This window comes from Aquarana catesbeiana, linkage group LG03 (genome assembly GCF_042186555.1).
Source record: "Aquarana catesbeiana isolate 2022-GZ linkage group LG03, ASM4218655v1, whole genome shotgun sequence".
NCBI lineage: Eukaryota > Metazoa > Chordata > Amphibia > Anura > Ranidae > Aquarana > Aquarana catesbeiana.
Window position 1 is genome coordinate 650,003,784 of NC_133326.1, and position 14,334 is coordinate 650,018,117.

At 43.9% G+C, this 14,334-nt stretch overlaps 1 protein-coding gene across 7 annotated transcripts in view; it reads right to left on the bottom strand.

Moving 5' to 3' along the window:
* Positions 1-14,334, bottom strand: part of DOCK6 (dedicator of cytokinesis 6) — a 299,047-nt gene that overhangs the window by 24,259 nt on the left and 260,454 nt on the right. For 6 of the 7 annotated variants that reach the window (XM_073622622.1, XM_073622618.1, XM_073622617.1 and 3 more), the window contains 6 exons: positions 10,610-10,802; positions 10,374-10,517; positions 9,032-9,163; positions 6,111-6,125; positions 3,836-3,961; positions 2,428-2,517 (listed from right to left, as the gene is read on the bottom strand). In XM_073622622.1, coding sequence (XP_073478723.1) covers positions 2,428-2,517; positions 3,836-3,961; positions 6,111-6,125; positions 9,032-9,163; positions 10,374-10,517; positions 10,610-10,802 — 700 coding nt within the window. The remainder of the gene's footprint in view (positions 1-2,427; positions 2,518-3,835; positions 3,962-6,110; positions 6,126-9,031; positions 9,164-10,373; positions 10,518-10,609; positions 10,803-14,334) is intronic. The other variant, XM_073622620.1, reaches the window with a different exon arrangement.

The following is a 14,334-nucleotide window of genomic DNA, read 5'->3' on the forward strand; positions in this document are numbered from 1 at the left end:
GAGCCCCTGACAAAGTCCGTGTGACATAACGCGTAGTGCAAAGACTGATGATGCAACCCAGAAGTGATGCCCAGTTTGTGGCAGCGGTGTCTCCTGTGTCTCTTGTGAGTATAGTGCGTGGCTGGGACAGCAACGGTGAATCATCACAATGAGAACTATATTTCTACAACATTCAAGTACTTTACTTGTAAGTAAGTTTTTATTTGTGTTTACATAAATTTAAGGATTTGATGCTATGTGTTGTCATTTCATTTTCCTGAGCCTATGAGGAATGTACCATGAAAAGTCTCAGCAAGCAAAAGGTAACAACAACCCACCCTAAAAGCAAATAATCATGTATGACCTATCTAATGTACTGTATGTTAGCTTAGGTCATATATAAGAGGAGAGTGCTGTTCCAATGGAGCAGGACTATAAATGGTGTGTTTTTACACTTAGATGAAGTGTGTGAATGGACACTAATGTTTATGAAGATCTAGTGCACCATATTGGGGACACTGTGGGGTTGATTTACTAAAACTGGAGAATGCAAAATCTGGTGCAGCTGTGCATGGTAGCCAATCACTTTCTAACTTCAGCTTGTTCATTAAGTTCTGACAAAAAAAAAACTGGAAGCTGATTGGCTTATGCAAAGCTGCATCAGATTTTGCGGTCTCCAGTTTTAGTAAATCAACCCCAATGTGAACAGTTAAAGTAGAATTCCATCCTAAAGCTGGCCATTGATGGATCGAAATTTGGCTAGTTCAGCAGGGATTGGGCAAATTTCAATCCATCTATGGTTGTTCCGGTTTGGGAGAAGTTGATCTAATCGACTTCTCTTTGACAGGACTGTTGGAAATTTTTTCCTTGATCAGCGCCTGCAGCCAATCGGCTGCAGCGCTGATCAGTGGATTCTGACAGCGGAGGAGTCCCTGCTATCAGAATACAATAGCACAATGGGGAGGATTCTGATCATTAGTACACAGCTTTTGAGAAATCCGAAACTATCCAAAAGGACAAACACGAAAATTTTTCTCATACGATACCAGATCGTACATTTTTTTGTTTCATTAGTACAGTATTCATCCAAAAAAAATATCAGAAGAGCAAGACCACCCATGCTCAGAAACGAAAGAATGCATTACAATACAATACAACACATTACATCACTTCCAAAGTTGTATTCTGTTATACGAAAAGTTTCGTAAGTTTAGTAGTCTCTTCATTTTTGATATGAGACTAGCATGCAAAAAAACCCCCAAAAAACGGACGATCATTCGTTGAGGGGGGAAGGGACATTCCTAAACAGTATGGAATTCCACTTTTGTTCTGATATTTTTTCTTACTGACAATGATGGACTAAATTTGAGAAGGACTTTATTTTCATTTTGTTTTTTTGTGGATACTTTTATTGTATGCAATTTATTTTCACAATTTGATATGGTAAATAGTTTTGTATATATTTTGAGTTTAGCGCCAAACTAAACAAGAAAAAAAGTTGTTTTTACTTGTTTTGAGTGCTGTCTGCTCACAAAATTTAGAGATGGGGTGGAGCACGAAAGGTTATTGCATCTTTCCATATGATTCTTAAAGTGATACTAAAGCTAAAAATTTTTTACCTTAATGCATTCCTTGCACTAAGGTAAAAAACATTTTCTATTTCTCTGTCTCCCCTTCCCTGTGTGAAGGGGAAGAGAGGGGAGAATAGATTCAGCACTGTACACGGCTGCATCTATTCTCCCCTTTCTTCCTCTTTACACAGCACTCGAGCAGCAGCACAAGCCATTGGTTCCTGCTGCTGTCAATCAAATGCAGTGAGGAGGAAGTGGGGTGGGGCTAAGTCCTGCTGTGCAAGTCTATGGAGCATGACTCCATAGATACACAGCTCGGCAAAGCACAGACACAGTGGGGTTTATTTACTAAAGCTGGAGAATGCAAAATTAGGCTCATTTCTGCAGAGAAACCAATCAGCTTCCAGGTTATATTGCCAAAGCTTCTTTGAACAAACTGAGGTTAGAAGCTGATTGGCTACCATGCACAGCTGCACCAGATTGTGAGCGCTCCAGTTTTAGTAAACCTCCCCCTGTGTGCCTCCATAGCAAGCGGTTTGCTATGGGGACACTCAAGAGGAGGAGCCAGGACCACCACCAGGGGGCCTGAAAAGAGGAGGATTGGGGCCGCTTTGTGCAATACCACTGAACAGAGCAGGTGAGTATAGTATGTTCGTTATTTTATTTAAAAAAATTAAAATAATTGACTTCAGTAACACTTTAAGGATTAACACCCATCGATTACTAGACCCAGGTTTCACACATGATCTGAATTATGTCGCTTTGTTGCTAACAGACACAGGTCCTCTTTAATACACACTCCATGTCTTACACTACCAATGTAAAATCACAAACGGCAAGAGTGCCTGTTTAGAAAATGCACTCAAGATTCACCCACCTTATTTGGGTCCAGTTTGGTCTTGTCCACGTGGTTTGAATCCTTTACGACCTGAACCGTCCCTTCACCAAACTGATCAATGTAAAACTCCTGTTAATGAAGGCAGACCCAATGTCAAGCATAACGTTTGCAGACTTCCTATGGTTAATTAAGACTGATAAAATGACTGGAGTAAATGCTACCTTAGGCTGCCCCACAGTGTTGGCTATGTCCTTAAATCTAAAGTTGGCCATAGACGGATAGAATTTCGAACAAAAGTCTTAAGCTGGCCATACAACAATCATTTTTTTTTTGTTCATCCAGTGGGTTGAAAAAAAATGACCTGATTCTCCCATCCAAACATTTGTGGATGGAAGTACCACTCCCGCTGCGTTATTGTGTTCTGAACACACTGATCAGTGCTGCCGGCTATAGTCAGCGCCACTGATCATTTAGGAGAAATACGTCAGGTTGATTGTACAGAAGTCAATCAGTAGATCAACTTCTGTACAACCAGCCTGCCCATACAAGGATAGATGTATGTATTTACGAAAATTCTCAGTTTAGCCGTCGCTCATAAGATTTAATTTGTTTGTAACATTTGCTTTTTGAATTAATGGACTTTACAGAATAAAACCCACATACCACTGTTAGAAATTAGTTCCTTTGAGGAAAAAATGTCATCCTGCTCCATTGAATTTTCTCATCACTGCGGTCAAAAACGAACGTCGATTTGACCCACTAATGATTAGAAAAAGGAACAAACTTTTTATAATCTTCATTTCTGAATAATTTTAGTTCGAAATTCTACTCATCTATGCCCAGCTTTAGTATTTGGTCAAGTAATCTCTTCTGAAGTTGAAGATCAGAGTTTGAACCAGCTGATTCTCCATATCATCAGAGATGGTGTGACCAAGTGACCTTCAGACATGCGGTCAGCACTGGTGGTAGCCTGGACAAACATTTTCTCGAGGGAATGTACAAATTAGATTTTTATTTAACTTTATTTAAACTACGGGCATAGCTTTGAGTTAACAGGCCCACCTTAAAAATAGAAGTATGGGGTTTACAAAAAAAAAAAACTCATACTCACCTAGGTGGACGCAGCATTTATGCAACATTATATCTGTCCCCTGCTGCCTCTGCACTGAGAACTAAGCAATCAAAGACTGCTGATCTCTCAGTTCTGTTTGCTCTGAGCAGACAGCGGTGACTATCAGTCACCGGCTGTCTGCTCCGTCCCTTCAGCTCCCTGGAGCACCGGGCTGGGGAGCGGAAGGAGCAGCTGGCTCGATCTCCCAGCGGTGCAGCTGAGAGACTGACCCAGCTTTAAGCCAGCTTGTAAATCATCCCAATAGTGTATGATGTACACCATCTGATAAGTCCACTACCTTACACAGTACAAGCAGTTGTGGAGGTGCCATCCTACCTGTAGGCGGTGGGAGATCTCAGCCAGTTTGGTAATAGATGGCTCTTTGTAAACAAATTCTTGCTCATCCAAGTCTCCAAATTTAGAACCGTAAAATCCAACGCGGAAATACGTCCCGAACATTCTCTGCAGCCCTGTATGGAGAAAGCATTAGAAGAGATGAAAAGCGGATGGACATATACAGAATATAGACAGGAAATGTTAAGAAGGCTGGTCATAAGAAAAGGATAAGGAAGACTCTAACAGCAGGCATAATGTAAAAGGTTTCTATCAGCCAAAGTAATTAGAACTGAACTAAAATCCATCTCCCACACCTTCACCTTTCATGCCTTGAAGGGGTTTGCACAACCAATGGAGACACTGTATAAACCCAAATGAAAAGAAATGGCCAGCACTCTAAAATGACAGATCACACTAAAGAGCTGCCATTTCTTCTACTTCAGTAATCACAACTGACATTTCCTATGAACGGTAGTAATATTTTACCTACACTGAACTCCAGCTTATAGTGTATGTAAATTCTAAAACCGAACTTATGTTATTTGCTCCTTTTTGATCTGACACACAATAACTGTACCCAATCAGGGCAATAACAGACCACCCCAAGCGATCATCCATTGCCTTCTATGGAGCGCCGGAAGTCAATGGACATGTGTCCATTGATATCCACCGACATCCAATCTGCCAAAAACAGACGGATGGGGGATCCTTTTTTCCGATCTGTCTGGCAGGACGGATGGGATGACAGTCAGATGTAAACGGATAGATGGTCTGTTTACATCTGACCCCCACATAGAGGAAAGTGTCTGTGTGTCCGCTCTGCAACAGCTGGGCAGACACGAACTTGTCACCTGCCTGCTCATTGGGGATCAGCGGAGAGATCCCCCGCCGAGCAGGCAGATTCACTGGCGGACTCTGCCAGCGTGAAAAGGGCCTTAAGAATAAGCCCACCCTTGGGAACATCTAACATGTTTCCCCCTACAGCCTCTTCTCGATCCCCCTTCTAATTGTGACCTTCTCCCCACACCTGTTGTCCCAATTTGAAAAGACGTGGCCCACAGAGTTCTGTGAATAAACTACAGGTACTGACAGCCTTTGTGGCTGATGGCTTGTAGTTCTCAATGAGCCACCAGGGCGCTGATGAGCGCACTAGGTAGTTCATTGATGCATCCTGTCATTCAGTAGCTGCCTGCCCATATGAAGTACAGGCTGAAAGCTACACAGATAGTCTGCAGGAGCCTGAGATTGCACCTGCGATCTGCTGATTGTGGATGCAATGCTCTGTAGGCTCCTAAAAAAAAAAAAAAAAAAAAAAAAGCCCAAACATTATTAGCTGTAATAAAAATAATCGCCTTTAAGACTGGTGCAAGCATATAAGATAATGGTCCAAAATAAGCTGGAATTCCGGAAGGTAAAGCTTATGGAAAAAAACTTTTTAACTCACCATCACATCATATTCAGAGGATCCCGTCAAATCAGAGGAAAAAAGAATGGAAAAAAATAAATAAAAAGATACATTATACAGTGCTCATTTATTACTAGTCATTCATGTACACATACTGGAAACAGCCATTTTATCCCCATAAAAAATATGCAGCATATTGATCCACTGTGAGCTGCTGACAACAGACAGGGCCGAGGCCTCACCAATGTCAACGATTGGTCTAGAAGGCTGAATATACTGACCCTGATGGCCGTCTCCACAATGTGCAATAAAAAGACAGGCTTTAAAGCAAGTGAGAATGACTTTATGTGGGTGCGGTTAAGGTGTATGTGGTGCTGTGACAAGTTTACGTTTGTGAAAAATAAAAGTGCTCACATGCACAATAGGCAAACATGATAAACACTGTAATAACCATGCTGAAACAAACATATATGAATCTGTTCACATATATGTAAACACGGGGTCAGCACTTTGCATTCACATGTACACATTCTAATTATGCAATAGGATCATAGAGATAATTCATTCTCCTTCCACTGACTGTGAGCAGATGGAGAAAACGGTCTCCCTCTAGCATTTACATTTAGGAATTTCATTTATCCCTTTAACATTTAGAGCGGACTTCTTAATGTATGGGGTAAAGTTCTATTATTTGACAATCGGAAGAATGCTTTCAGTCATTTTTCCTATTGCATAAGTAGATAATGTCCCTGGCGTAGCATGTCAGGGTGAGAGTTAGATGCTGTTTAGCACATTATTGTGAATGAAAGAAGCAAGGTGAACACAAGACTGAAAACCAAAAAAAAATCAGTTAATGGACACACTGCCTACCTCCCAGCCTGTGATCTGCTCAGGAGCAAAAGGAGAAACCACAAGAGAAATAGAGACATGAGGGGAAGGGGGAAATGAGAAAGGAGACAAAAGAAGTAAAAGTAGACAGCAAGAAAAAAAAAAGAAAGGGAGAGAAAGAGTGATGAGCAAAAGTATAAGATACAACACACCACAAGAAAGGAATGAGATATCGGGGGAGATGTCAAGGAAAAGTGAATAGAAAGTTAAAGACGTACGGTAAAGGAAAAGTTGGTAGAGAAAACAATGACGGAAAACGCAGACATGACAAGTGGGGAGGGAAAGGAAGAAAGGGATTGAGCAACAGGATAAAGTAAGGAGGTGAGATGGTAACAGTATGGAGAGAATAGAGAGCAGATGAAAATTGCAAGTAAAAGGTAAGGAAAGTCAGAGGGATGGCATGGAATAAGGGACAGCAAAGACAAAGAGACCATGGAACAGAGGACAGGAAAGAGAGAGAGAGCATGGAATAGAGGAAAGACAAGAAAGAGGGAAGGCATGGCATACAAGACAGTGAGACGGCGTGCAATAGAGGACAGAGGAAGGCCATGGAAAAGAGGACAGGGAAGACAGAAGGAAAGCATGGAATACGAGATGGGAAGGTATGGAAGAGAGGACAATGAGATGACATGGAATAGAGGACAGAGAGAGGCCATGGAAGAGAGGAAAGAGGGAGGCCATGGAAGAGAGGACAGAGGGAGGCCATGGAAGAGAGGACAGAGGGAGGCCATGGAAGAGAGGACAGAGGGAGGCCATGGAAGAGAGGACAGAGGGAGGCCATGGAAGAGAGGACAGAGGGAGGCCATGGAAGAGAGGACAGAGGGAGGCCATGGAAGAGAGGACAGAGGGGGGCCATGGAAGAGAGGACAGAGGGAGGCCATGGAAGAGAGGACAGAGGGAGGCCATGGAAGAGAGGAAAGAGGGAGGCCATGGAAGAGAGGACAGAGGGAGGCCATGGAAGAGAGGAAAGAGGGAGGCCATGGAAGAGAGAACAGAGGGAGGCCATGGAAGAGAGGACAGAGGGAGGCCATGGAAGAGCAGAAAGAGGGAGGCCATGGAAGAGAGGACAGAGGGAGGCCATGGAAGAGAGGAAAGAGGGAGGCCATGGAAGAGAGAACAGAGGGAGGCCATGGAAGAGAGGACAGAGGGAGGCCATGGAAGAGCGGAAAGAGGGAGGCCATGGAAGTGAGGAAAGAGGGAGGCCATGGAAGAGAGAACAGAGGGAGGCCATGGAAGAGAGAAACAGAGGGAGGCCATGGAAGAGAGAAACAGAGGGAGGCCATGGAAGAGAGGACAGAGGGAGGCCATGGAAGAGAGGACAGAGGGAGGCCATGGAAGAGAGGACAGAGGGAGGTCATGGAAGAGAGGACAAAGGAAACAGAGGGAGGGCTTGGAATAAAGGGCAGGAAGACAGAGGGAAGGCATGGAATAGAAGACAAGGCCATGGTTTAGAGGACAGGGGGGACAGATGGAGGTCATGAAATGGAGGAAAAGGGAGTCAGAGGGAGGGCATGGAATAAAGGACAGGGGAGAGAGAAGAAGGCCATGGAAAAGAGGACAGGGGAGAGAGAAAAAGGCCATGGAATATAGCACAGGGGAGAGAAAAGAATGCCAAGGGATAGAGAACAAGGGAGAGAAAAGAAGGCCATTGAGTAAAGGACAGGGGAGAGAGAAGAAGGCCATGGAGTAAAGGACAGGGGAGAGAGAAGAAGGCCATGGAATGAAGGACAGGGGAGAGAGAGGGCAGCCATGGAATAGAGGACAGGTGAGAGAGAAGGCAGCCATGGAATAGAGGACAGGTGAGAGAGAAGGCAGCCAAGGAATAGAGGACAGGGGAGAGAGAAGGCAGCCATGGAACAGAGGACAGGGGAGAGAGAAGGCGGCCATAAAATAGAGGACAGAGGAGAAAGCCGGCAGCCATGGAATAGAGGACAGGGGAGAGAGAAGGCAGCCATGGACAGGGAAGATACACAAGGTGGGTAGGTAAGGGAAGTAATGGGAAGGGTAAAAAGAATATAATAGGGGCAGAAAAAGAGGAATGCAGAAAAGCAGGAGGTAATCGAATATTGATGGTATGACAGTGTATGATGGGGATTTTAAGGTGTATGCGCATGGAACATACATCAGAACAACATAATGAAAAAAATAAGAACATACAACATAGAAGGTAGAAGGGGAAGAGAAATAAAAGATGAGAAAAAGAACACACATTAATACACAGTAACAGTCTCCATTTAATCCCTACGCTAATCCTTGTCACAAAATCATGGATTGTTGGATTGCTGATGGGCGAGCAAGCTGGAAGAATGGTCACTAAATTCCTCTGTTTATTAGGATTGTTTAAGAAAGATATGCATTTAAAAATAATTTGTAAAAAAAAAAATTGTTAAAGGGTAGCTTCTAAGCAATACATTAAATGCTTCATGGCTGCTGTAATGTAAAGAGCTTGAAAACAACTGCATACTGCAGGGGCAAACCAGCACAATATCATTTAAATCCTAAAGAGTAACTCCAGAGAACAGTTAATTTTTTTCTTCATTTTGGATAGGGTGGAGATGGATCTCTCATGTATTTATTGCTGTCCATGTAACAGTAGTCACTAGAACAGCAAGTGAGGGTAAATCTCCTCAATATGGACAAAAATAGAGACAAAACCTTGACAGTTCTCTTTTTATTAAAAAAATTCTTGCATTTTGCTCTGCTACAGAGATTGCCTTTCACTTTCTGTCCCAGAGGAGTTATGTTGGACTGTTTGATGCTGCTCTATAGAAATATATAATCTTCTAGATTGCAAGACTGTCATCCTATGTGTATGGGTACATTACTACTTCACGTGGTTTCTCGTTAAGTATAGAGTATATGCTCACTAGGTGCAGTTAGAATAGGAGAGAGTAGACACACACCTGGTTGGTGATCTTGTTGAACGCTTCCTGTAACTTCCCATGGACCAGGGCCAGCTTCTTGTAATCACGATTTGCTTCATAAATAGGAATGAGAACTTTATAGACTTCATTCACTGCTTCAAACAGCCCACCCTGCAAGAAGATGTACACCTAATCAATGCACTTCAAATGTTCAGATCACCTTCTGCAACAAAAGACTTTAGGAACCATTCCAGTAATAAGTGAAAAGAAAAAGCATTCTGTGAGCTCCAGTAACCACATCTGTGCCAATTCTAAAGATATGGCGCCACGCAAAGCCTCCTTCATACCATTCCACCAGCTCTCTCTCTGCTCCGGGTGCTACAGTGGGTCCCTTAAGGAGCTTGTCCTGCTCCATCCATCCACATCAATACAAAGCCCTTGGCTGCACTCTATGGGGTTGATTTACTAAAACTGGACAGTGCAAAATCTGGTGCAGCTGTGCATGGTAGCCAATCAGCTTCTAACTTCAGCTTGTTCAATTAAGCTTTGACAATAAAACCTGTAAGCTGATTGGTTTCTATGCAGAGCTGCACCAGATTTTGCACTCTCCAGTTTTTGTAAATCAACCCCATCTCAAACTGAAAGAAAAAGCTTCAGCTACAGTCACTGCCCATTGGCTATGCTCCACTGATGTGTTTCATACCGACTGGGCTTATTTGTACACATCCTCTATAATTAAGCTTGATCAGGTTAAAACACATCAAGAGGGGTGTAGCTAATGGGCAGGGAATTTAGTTGAAGCTTTTACATTCACTTGCAGACAACAGCATGGCTTTGTAGCAGAAGAATCCGAGAGCTTAACTGAACTACATACAGTCCAGACCTTTCACCACCTCAAAGTATTTGGCGCATCTTGAAATGCAAAATACAACAAGGAAGACCCAGAACTGTTGAGCAATTTGAATCCTATATCAGACAAGAATGGGACAACATTCCTCTCCCAAAATTCCAGCGACTGATCTCCTCAGTTCCCGGATGTTTACATAGTGTTGTTAAAAGAAGAGGGGATGCTACACCGTGGTAAACATGGCCCTGTCCCAAATTTTTTGGAATTCAGGTTGCACTTTGCCAGCTTTTTGTTGCCCTGTCCCAACTTGAGACTCGTTGTTGCCATCAGTTTCAAAATAACCTTATTTATTCCTTAAAATGGTAAATTTTTTCACTTTAAACGTTTGATATGTTTTTGTTTTCTACTGTGAATAAAATATGGGGTTATGAGATTTGCTAATTATTTCATTCTGTTTTTATGTAGATTTTACACAGCGTCCCAACTTTTTTGGAATTGGGGTTGTATCCATATATCCATTATATAGGACCTTACCATAGATAAGCTTGCACATGCTTGCTCAAGCAGACCCACAAGCCCAGCCTCAGTAAAATACTTCCCAGAACATATTCCTTCTTCATCTGGGGAAACAACATCATCTGACACTGCAGACTCTTCCAGAATGTTGGAGGAGATGCTCTACAGGGAGAAGAAAGCATTTTGTAAATATTATACACTGGTATATCTTGGAGGAGATGATATTATGGTGGGGTATAACTCCATATCATTACCTGGAAGCTGACACATCCCACTGGCAGGTGCCTGGCATCCTCCAGCATGCTGAGATACTCCGACACCAGAGCCGCTCCATGAACCAGGCAATGCGCTGCCTCTGCATGGTTCCCCCGCTCACTATGTTTGGCGGCCATGTTTTGTAGCCATGTCAGACGCAGATCTGGTGAGTTCTGATAACCCTTGGCAATTCTGCAATAGAAGATTGGAGGGTCAAGAATGTGAGAGTTTAATACCGCTATGAAATGAGCAAGTCCACAGGATCTGCCATGTACAGTGCTTTGAAAAAATATTCATACCCCTTGAAATTTTCCACATTTTGTCATGTTACAACCAAAAACGTAAATGTATTTTATTGGGATTTTATGTGATAGACCAACACAAAGTTGCACATAATTGTGAAGTGGAAGGAAAATGATAAATGGTTTTCAACATTTTTTACAAATAAATATGTGAAAAGTGTGGCGTACATTTGTATTCAGCCCCCTCTGAGTCAATACTTTGTAGAACCACCTTTCACTGCAATTACAGCTGCAAGTCTTTTTGGGGATGTCTCTACCAGCTTTGCACATCTAGAGAGTGACATTTTTTCTCAATCTGTTTTGCAAAATAGCTCAAGCTCTGTCAGATTGGATGGAGAGCGTCTGTGAACAGCAATTTTCAAGTCTTGCCACAGATTCTCAAATGGATTTAGGTCTGGACTTTTACTGGGCCATTCTAACACATGAATATGCTTTGATCTAAACCATTCCATTGTAGCTCTGGCTTTATGTTTAGGGTCGTTGTCCTGCTGGAAGGTGAACCTCCGCCCCAGTCTCAAGTCTTTTGCAGACTCTAACAGGTTTTCTTCTAAGATTGCCCTGTATTTGGCTCCATCCATCTTCCCATCAACTTTGACCAGCTTCCTTGTCCCTGCTGAAGAAAAGCATCCCCATAACATGATGCTGCCAACATGTTTCACAGTGGGAATAGTGTGTTCAGGGTGATGTGCAGTGTTATGCCGGGTACACACGGGTGGACTTTTCGACCGGACTGGTCCGACAAACTTTCCAGAGGACTTTCGACTGACTTTTGACGGACTTCCAATGGACTTCTAACGAACGGACTTGCCTACACACGATCACACCAAAGTCCGACGGATTAGTACGTGATGACGTACACCTGACTAAAATAAGGAAGTTGATAGCCAGTAGCCAATAGCTGCCCTAGCGTCGGTTTTTGTCTGTCGGACTAGCATACAGACAAGCGGATTTCTGGGTCCGGCAGAGTTACGACGTAAAGATTTGAAGCCTGTTCCAAATCTAAAGTCCGTCAGATTTGCGACTGGAAAAGTCCGCTGAAGGTCCGGTGAAGCCCACACACGATCGGATTGTCCGCCGGATTTGGTCCGTCGGCGTCCGTCAGACCAGTCCGGTCGAAAAAGTCCGACCGTGTGTACGCCCCATTAGTTTTCCGCCACACATTGCGTTTTGCTTTTAGGCCAAAAAGTTCAATTTTGGTCTCATCTGACCAAAGCACCTTCTTCCACATGTTTGCTGTGTCCCCCACATGGCTTCCCACAAACTGCAAATAGGACTTCTTATGTCTTTCTTTCAACAATGACTTTCTTCTTGTCACTCTTCCATAAAGGCCAGATTTGTGGAGTGCACCACTAATAGTTGTCCTGTGGACAGATTCTCCCACCTGAGCTGTAGATCTCTGCACCTCCTCCATGGGACTCTTGGCTGCTTCTTTGACTAATGCTCTCCTTGCCTGGCCTGTCAGTTTAGGTGGAAGGCCATGTCTTGGTAGGTTTGCAGTTGTGCCATACCCTTTCCATTTTCGATGGATTGAACAGTGTTCTGTGAGATGCAAAAGAGAGATCCTAGTACAGAAGTACCTAATATACAGGGTGACTCTGTAGGTACTTAAAGGTCACTTGTGCCAACGTCCCCGATAATGTGTTAGAAGCATCAAGGGGCTAAAAATGGGACTTTTAAAGCACAACTGTAATACACTACAAAAAATATGTAAAAAAGTTGAATTTTAAAATTCAACTTTTTTACATATTTTTTGTAGTGTATTACAGTTGTGCCTTAAAAGTCCCATTTTTAGCCCCTTGATGCTTCTAACAGTGTTCTGTGAGATGTTCAAAGCTGGGGATATTTTTTTTCCTAACCCTGCTTTTAACTTCTCCACCACTTTATCCCTGATCTGTCTGGTGTGTTCCTTGGCCTTCATAATGCTGTTTGTTCACTAAGGTTCTCTAATAAACCTCTGAGGGCTGCAGAGACCCACAGCGCAGGGAGGAGAATCTGTCCACAGGGCAACTATTAGTCGAGCACTTCACAAATCTGGCCTTTAGGGCATGTGTACAGAAATAAAAACGGCAGGAGGAAGGCATTCCTAGAGATATTGAGCTCATCGCATGTGATTTCTGGTTAAACAAAAAAAAAAAAAAATGTAAGCAAGTTGTGGAAGTATGCACATCTAAAGGGATCCTGAGATTCTTTATTCCATGTGCTGTAACTGTTCACACACTGAGCTCAGAACATGTTGGAAAACAACACACTGGCTTACAGTATACAAAAGGAAATTTGAACTGGTAAGGCCCTTGATGATCATTTCCTACTTCAAATGAGAAAAAAAAACCTTGGGGCTTTGGCTAGACTTCAAAGTGGAACTTCACGTAAATGTAAAATCCGAGGAGAGGATTGTGGAAGTTTGCCCCCCCCCCCCCCCCCCCTGAAAACTTCTAGGACACATCACATGTCCCAGGAAGCTGCAGGACCAGTCTGAAAGCGTAGTGCATCTCATGCATGCGTAGTGGGGAGCAAACTGCAAAAAAACAGGAAGTCACAGTCGGCTTTCCACAGCCAAGATGGCAGCGCCAGTTATTTGAAGACCAGCAACGAAATCCGGATGAAGACAGCGCTGGACTCCTGGGCTGGTAAGGCCTCTTTCACACGGTACTGATGTTTGAGCATCTGCTTTTTTGGACATAATTTTAGGGGTTTGTGTTGTCCATATTCGCACGTACAGTAGGTGACCGCGATATTATGTCAATCTCGCCGCATTTCGACACCTGCGAGCCCCGTCGTGGGAGCCAGCGCCAAGATGGCTCACTCATCGGGAAAGGAAAACTTTTTTTTCCTTTCGCGATGAGTGACAGGCAGTGTTGACAGCTGTCTGGTATGAATCCTGAGGGGGGAATGCCGCGCCAAATTTTAAATAAAAAAACGGCGTGGGTTCCCCCCCAGGGGCATACCAGGCCCATAGGCCTGGTATGGATTGTAAGGGGAACCCCCTAAGCCAAAAAATCGGCATGGGGGTCCCCCCCAAAATCCATACCAGACCCTTATCCGAGCACGCAGCCCGGCCGGCCAGGAAAGGGGGTGGGGACGAGTGAGACCCCCCCCCTGAGCCGTACCAGGCCGCATGCCCTCAACATGGGGGGTTGAGTACCTTGGGGGAGGGGGCGCACTGCGGCCCCCCCACCCCAAAGCACCTTGTCGCCATGTTGATGAGGACAAGGGCCTCTTCCCGACAACCCTGGCCGTTGATTGTCGGGGTCTGCGGGCGGGGGGCTTATCGGAATCCGGGAGCCACCTTTAATAAGGGGGCCCCCAGATCCCGGCCCCCCACCCTATGTGAATGAGTATGGGGTGCATGGTACCCCTACCCATTCACCCAGGGAAAAAAAGAGGCATATACTAGGCACAGGCTGAATAGAGCGGTGCACTCC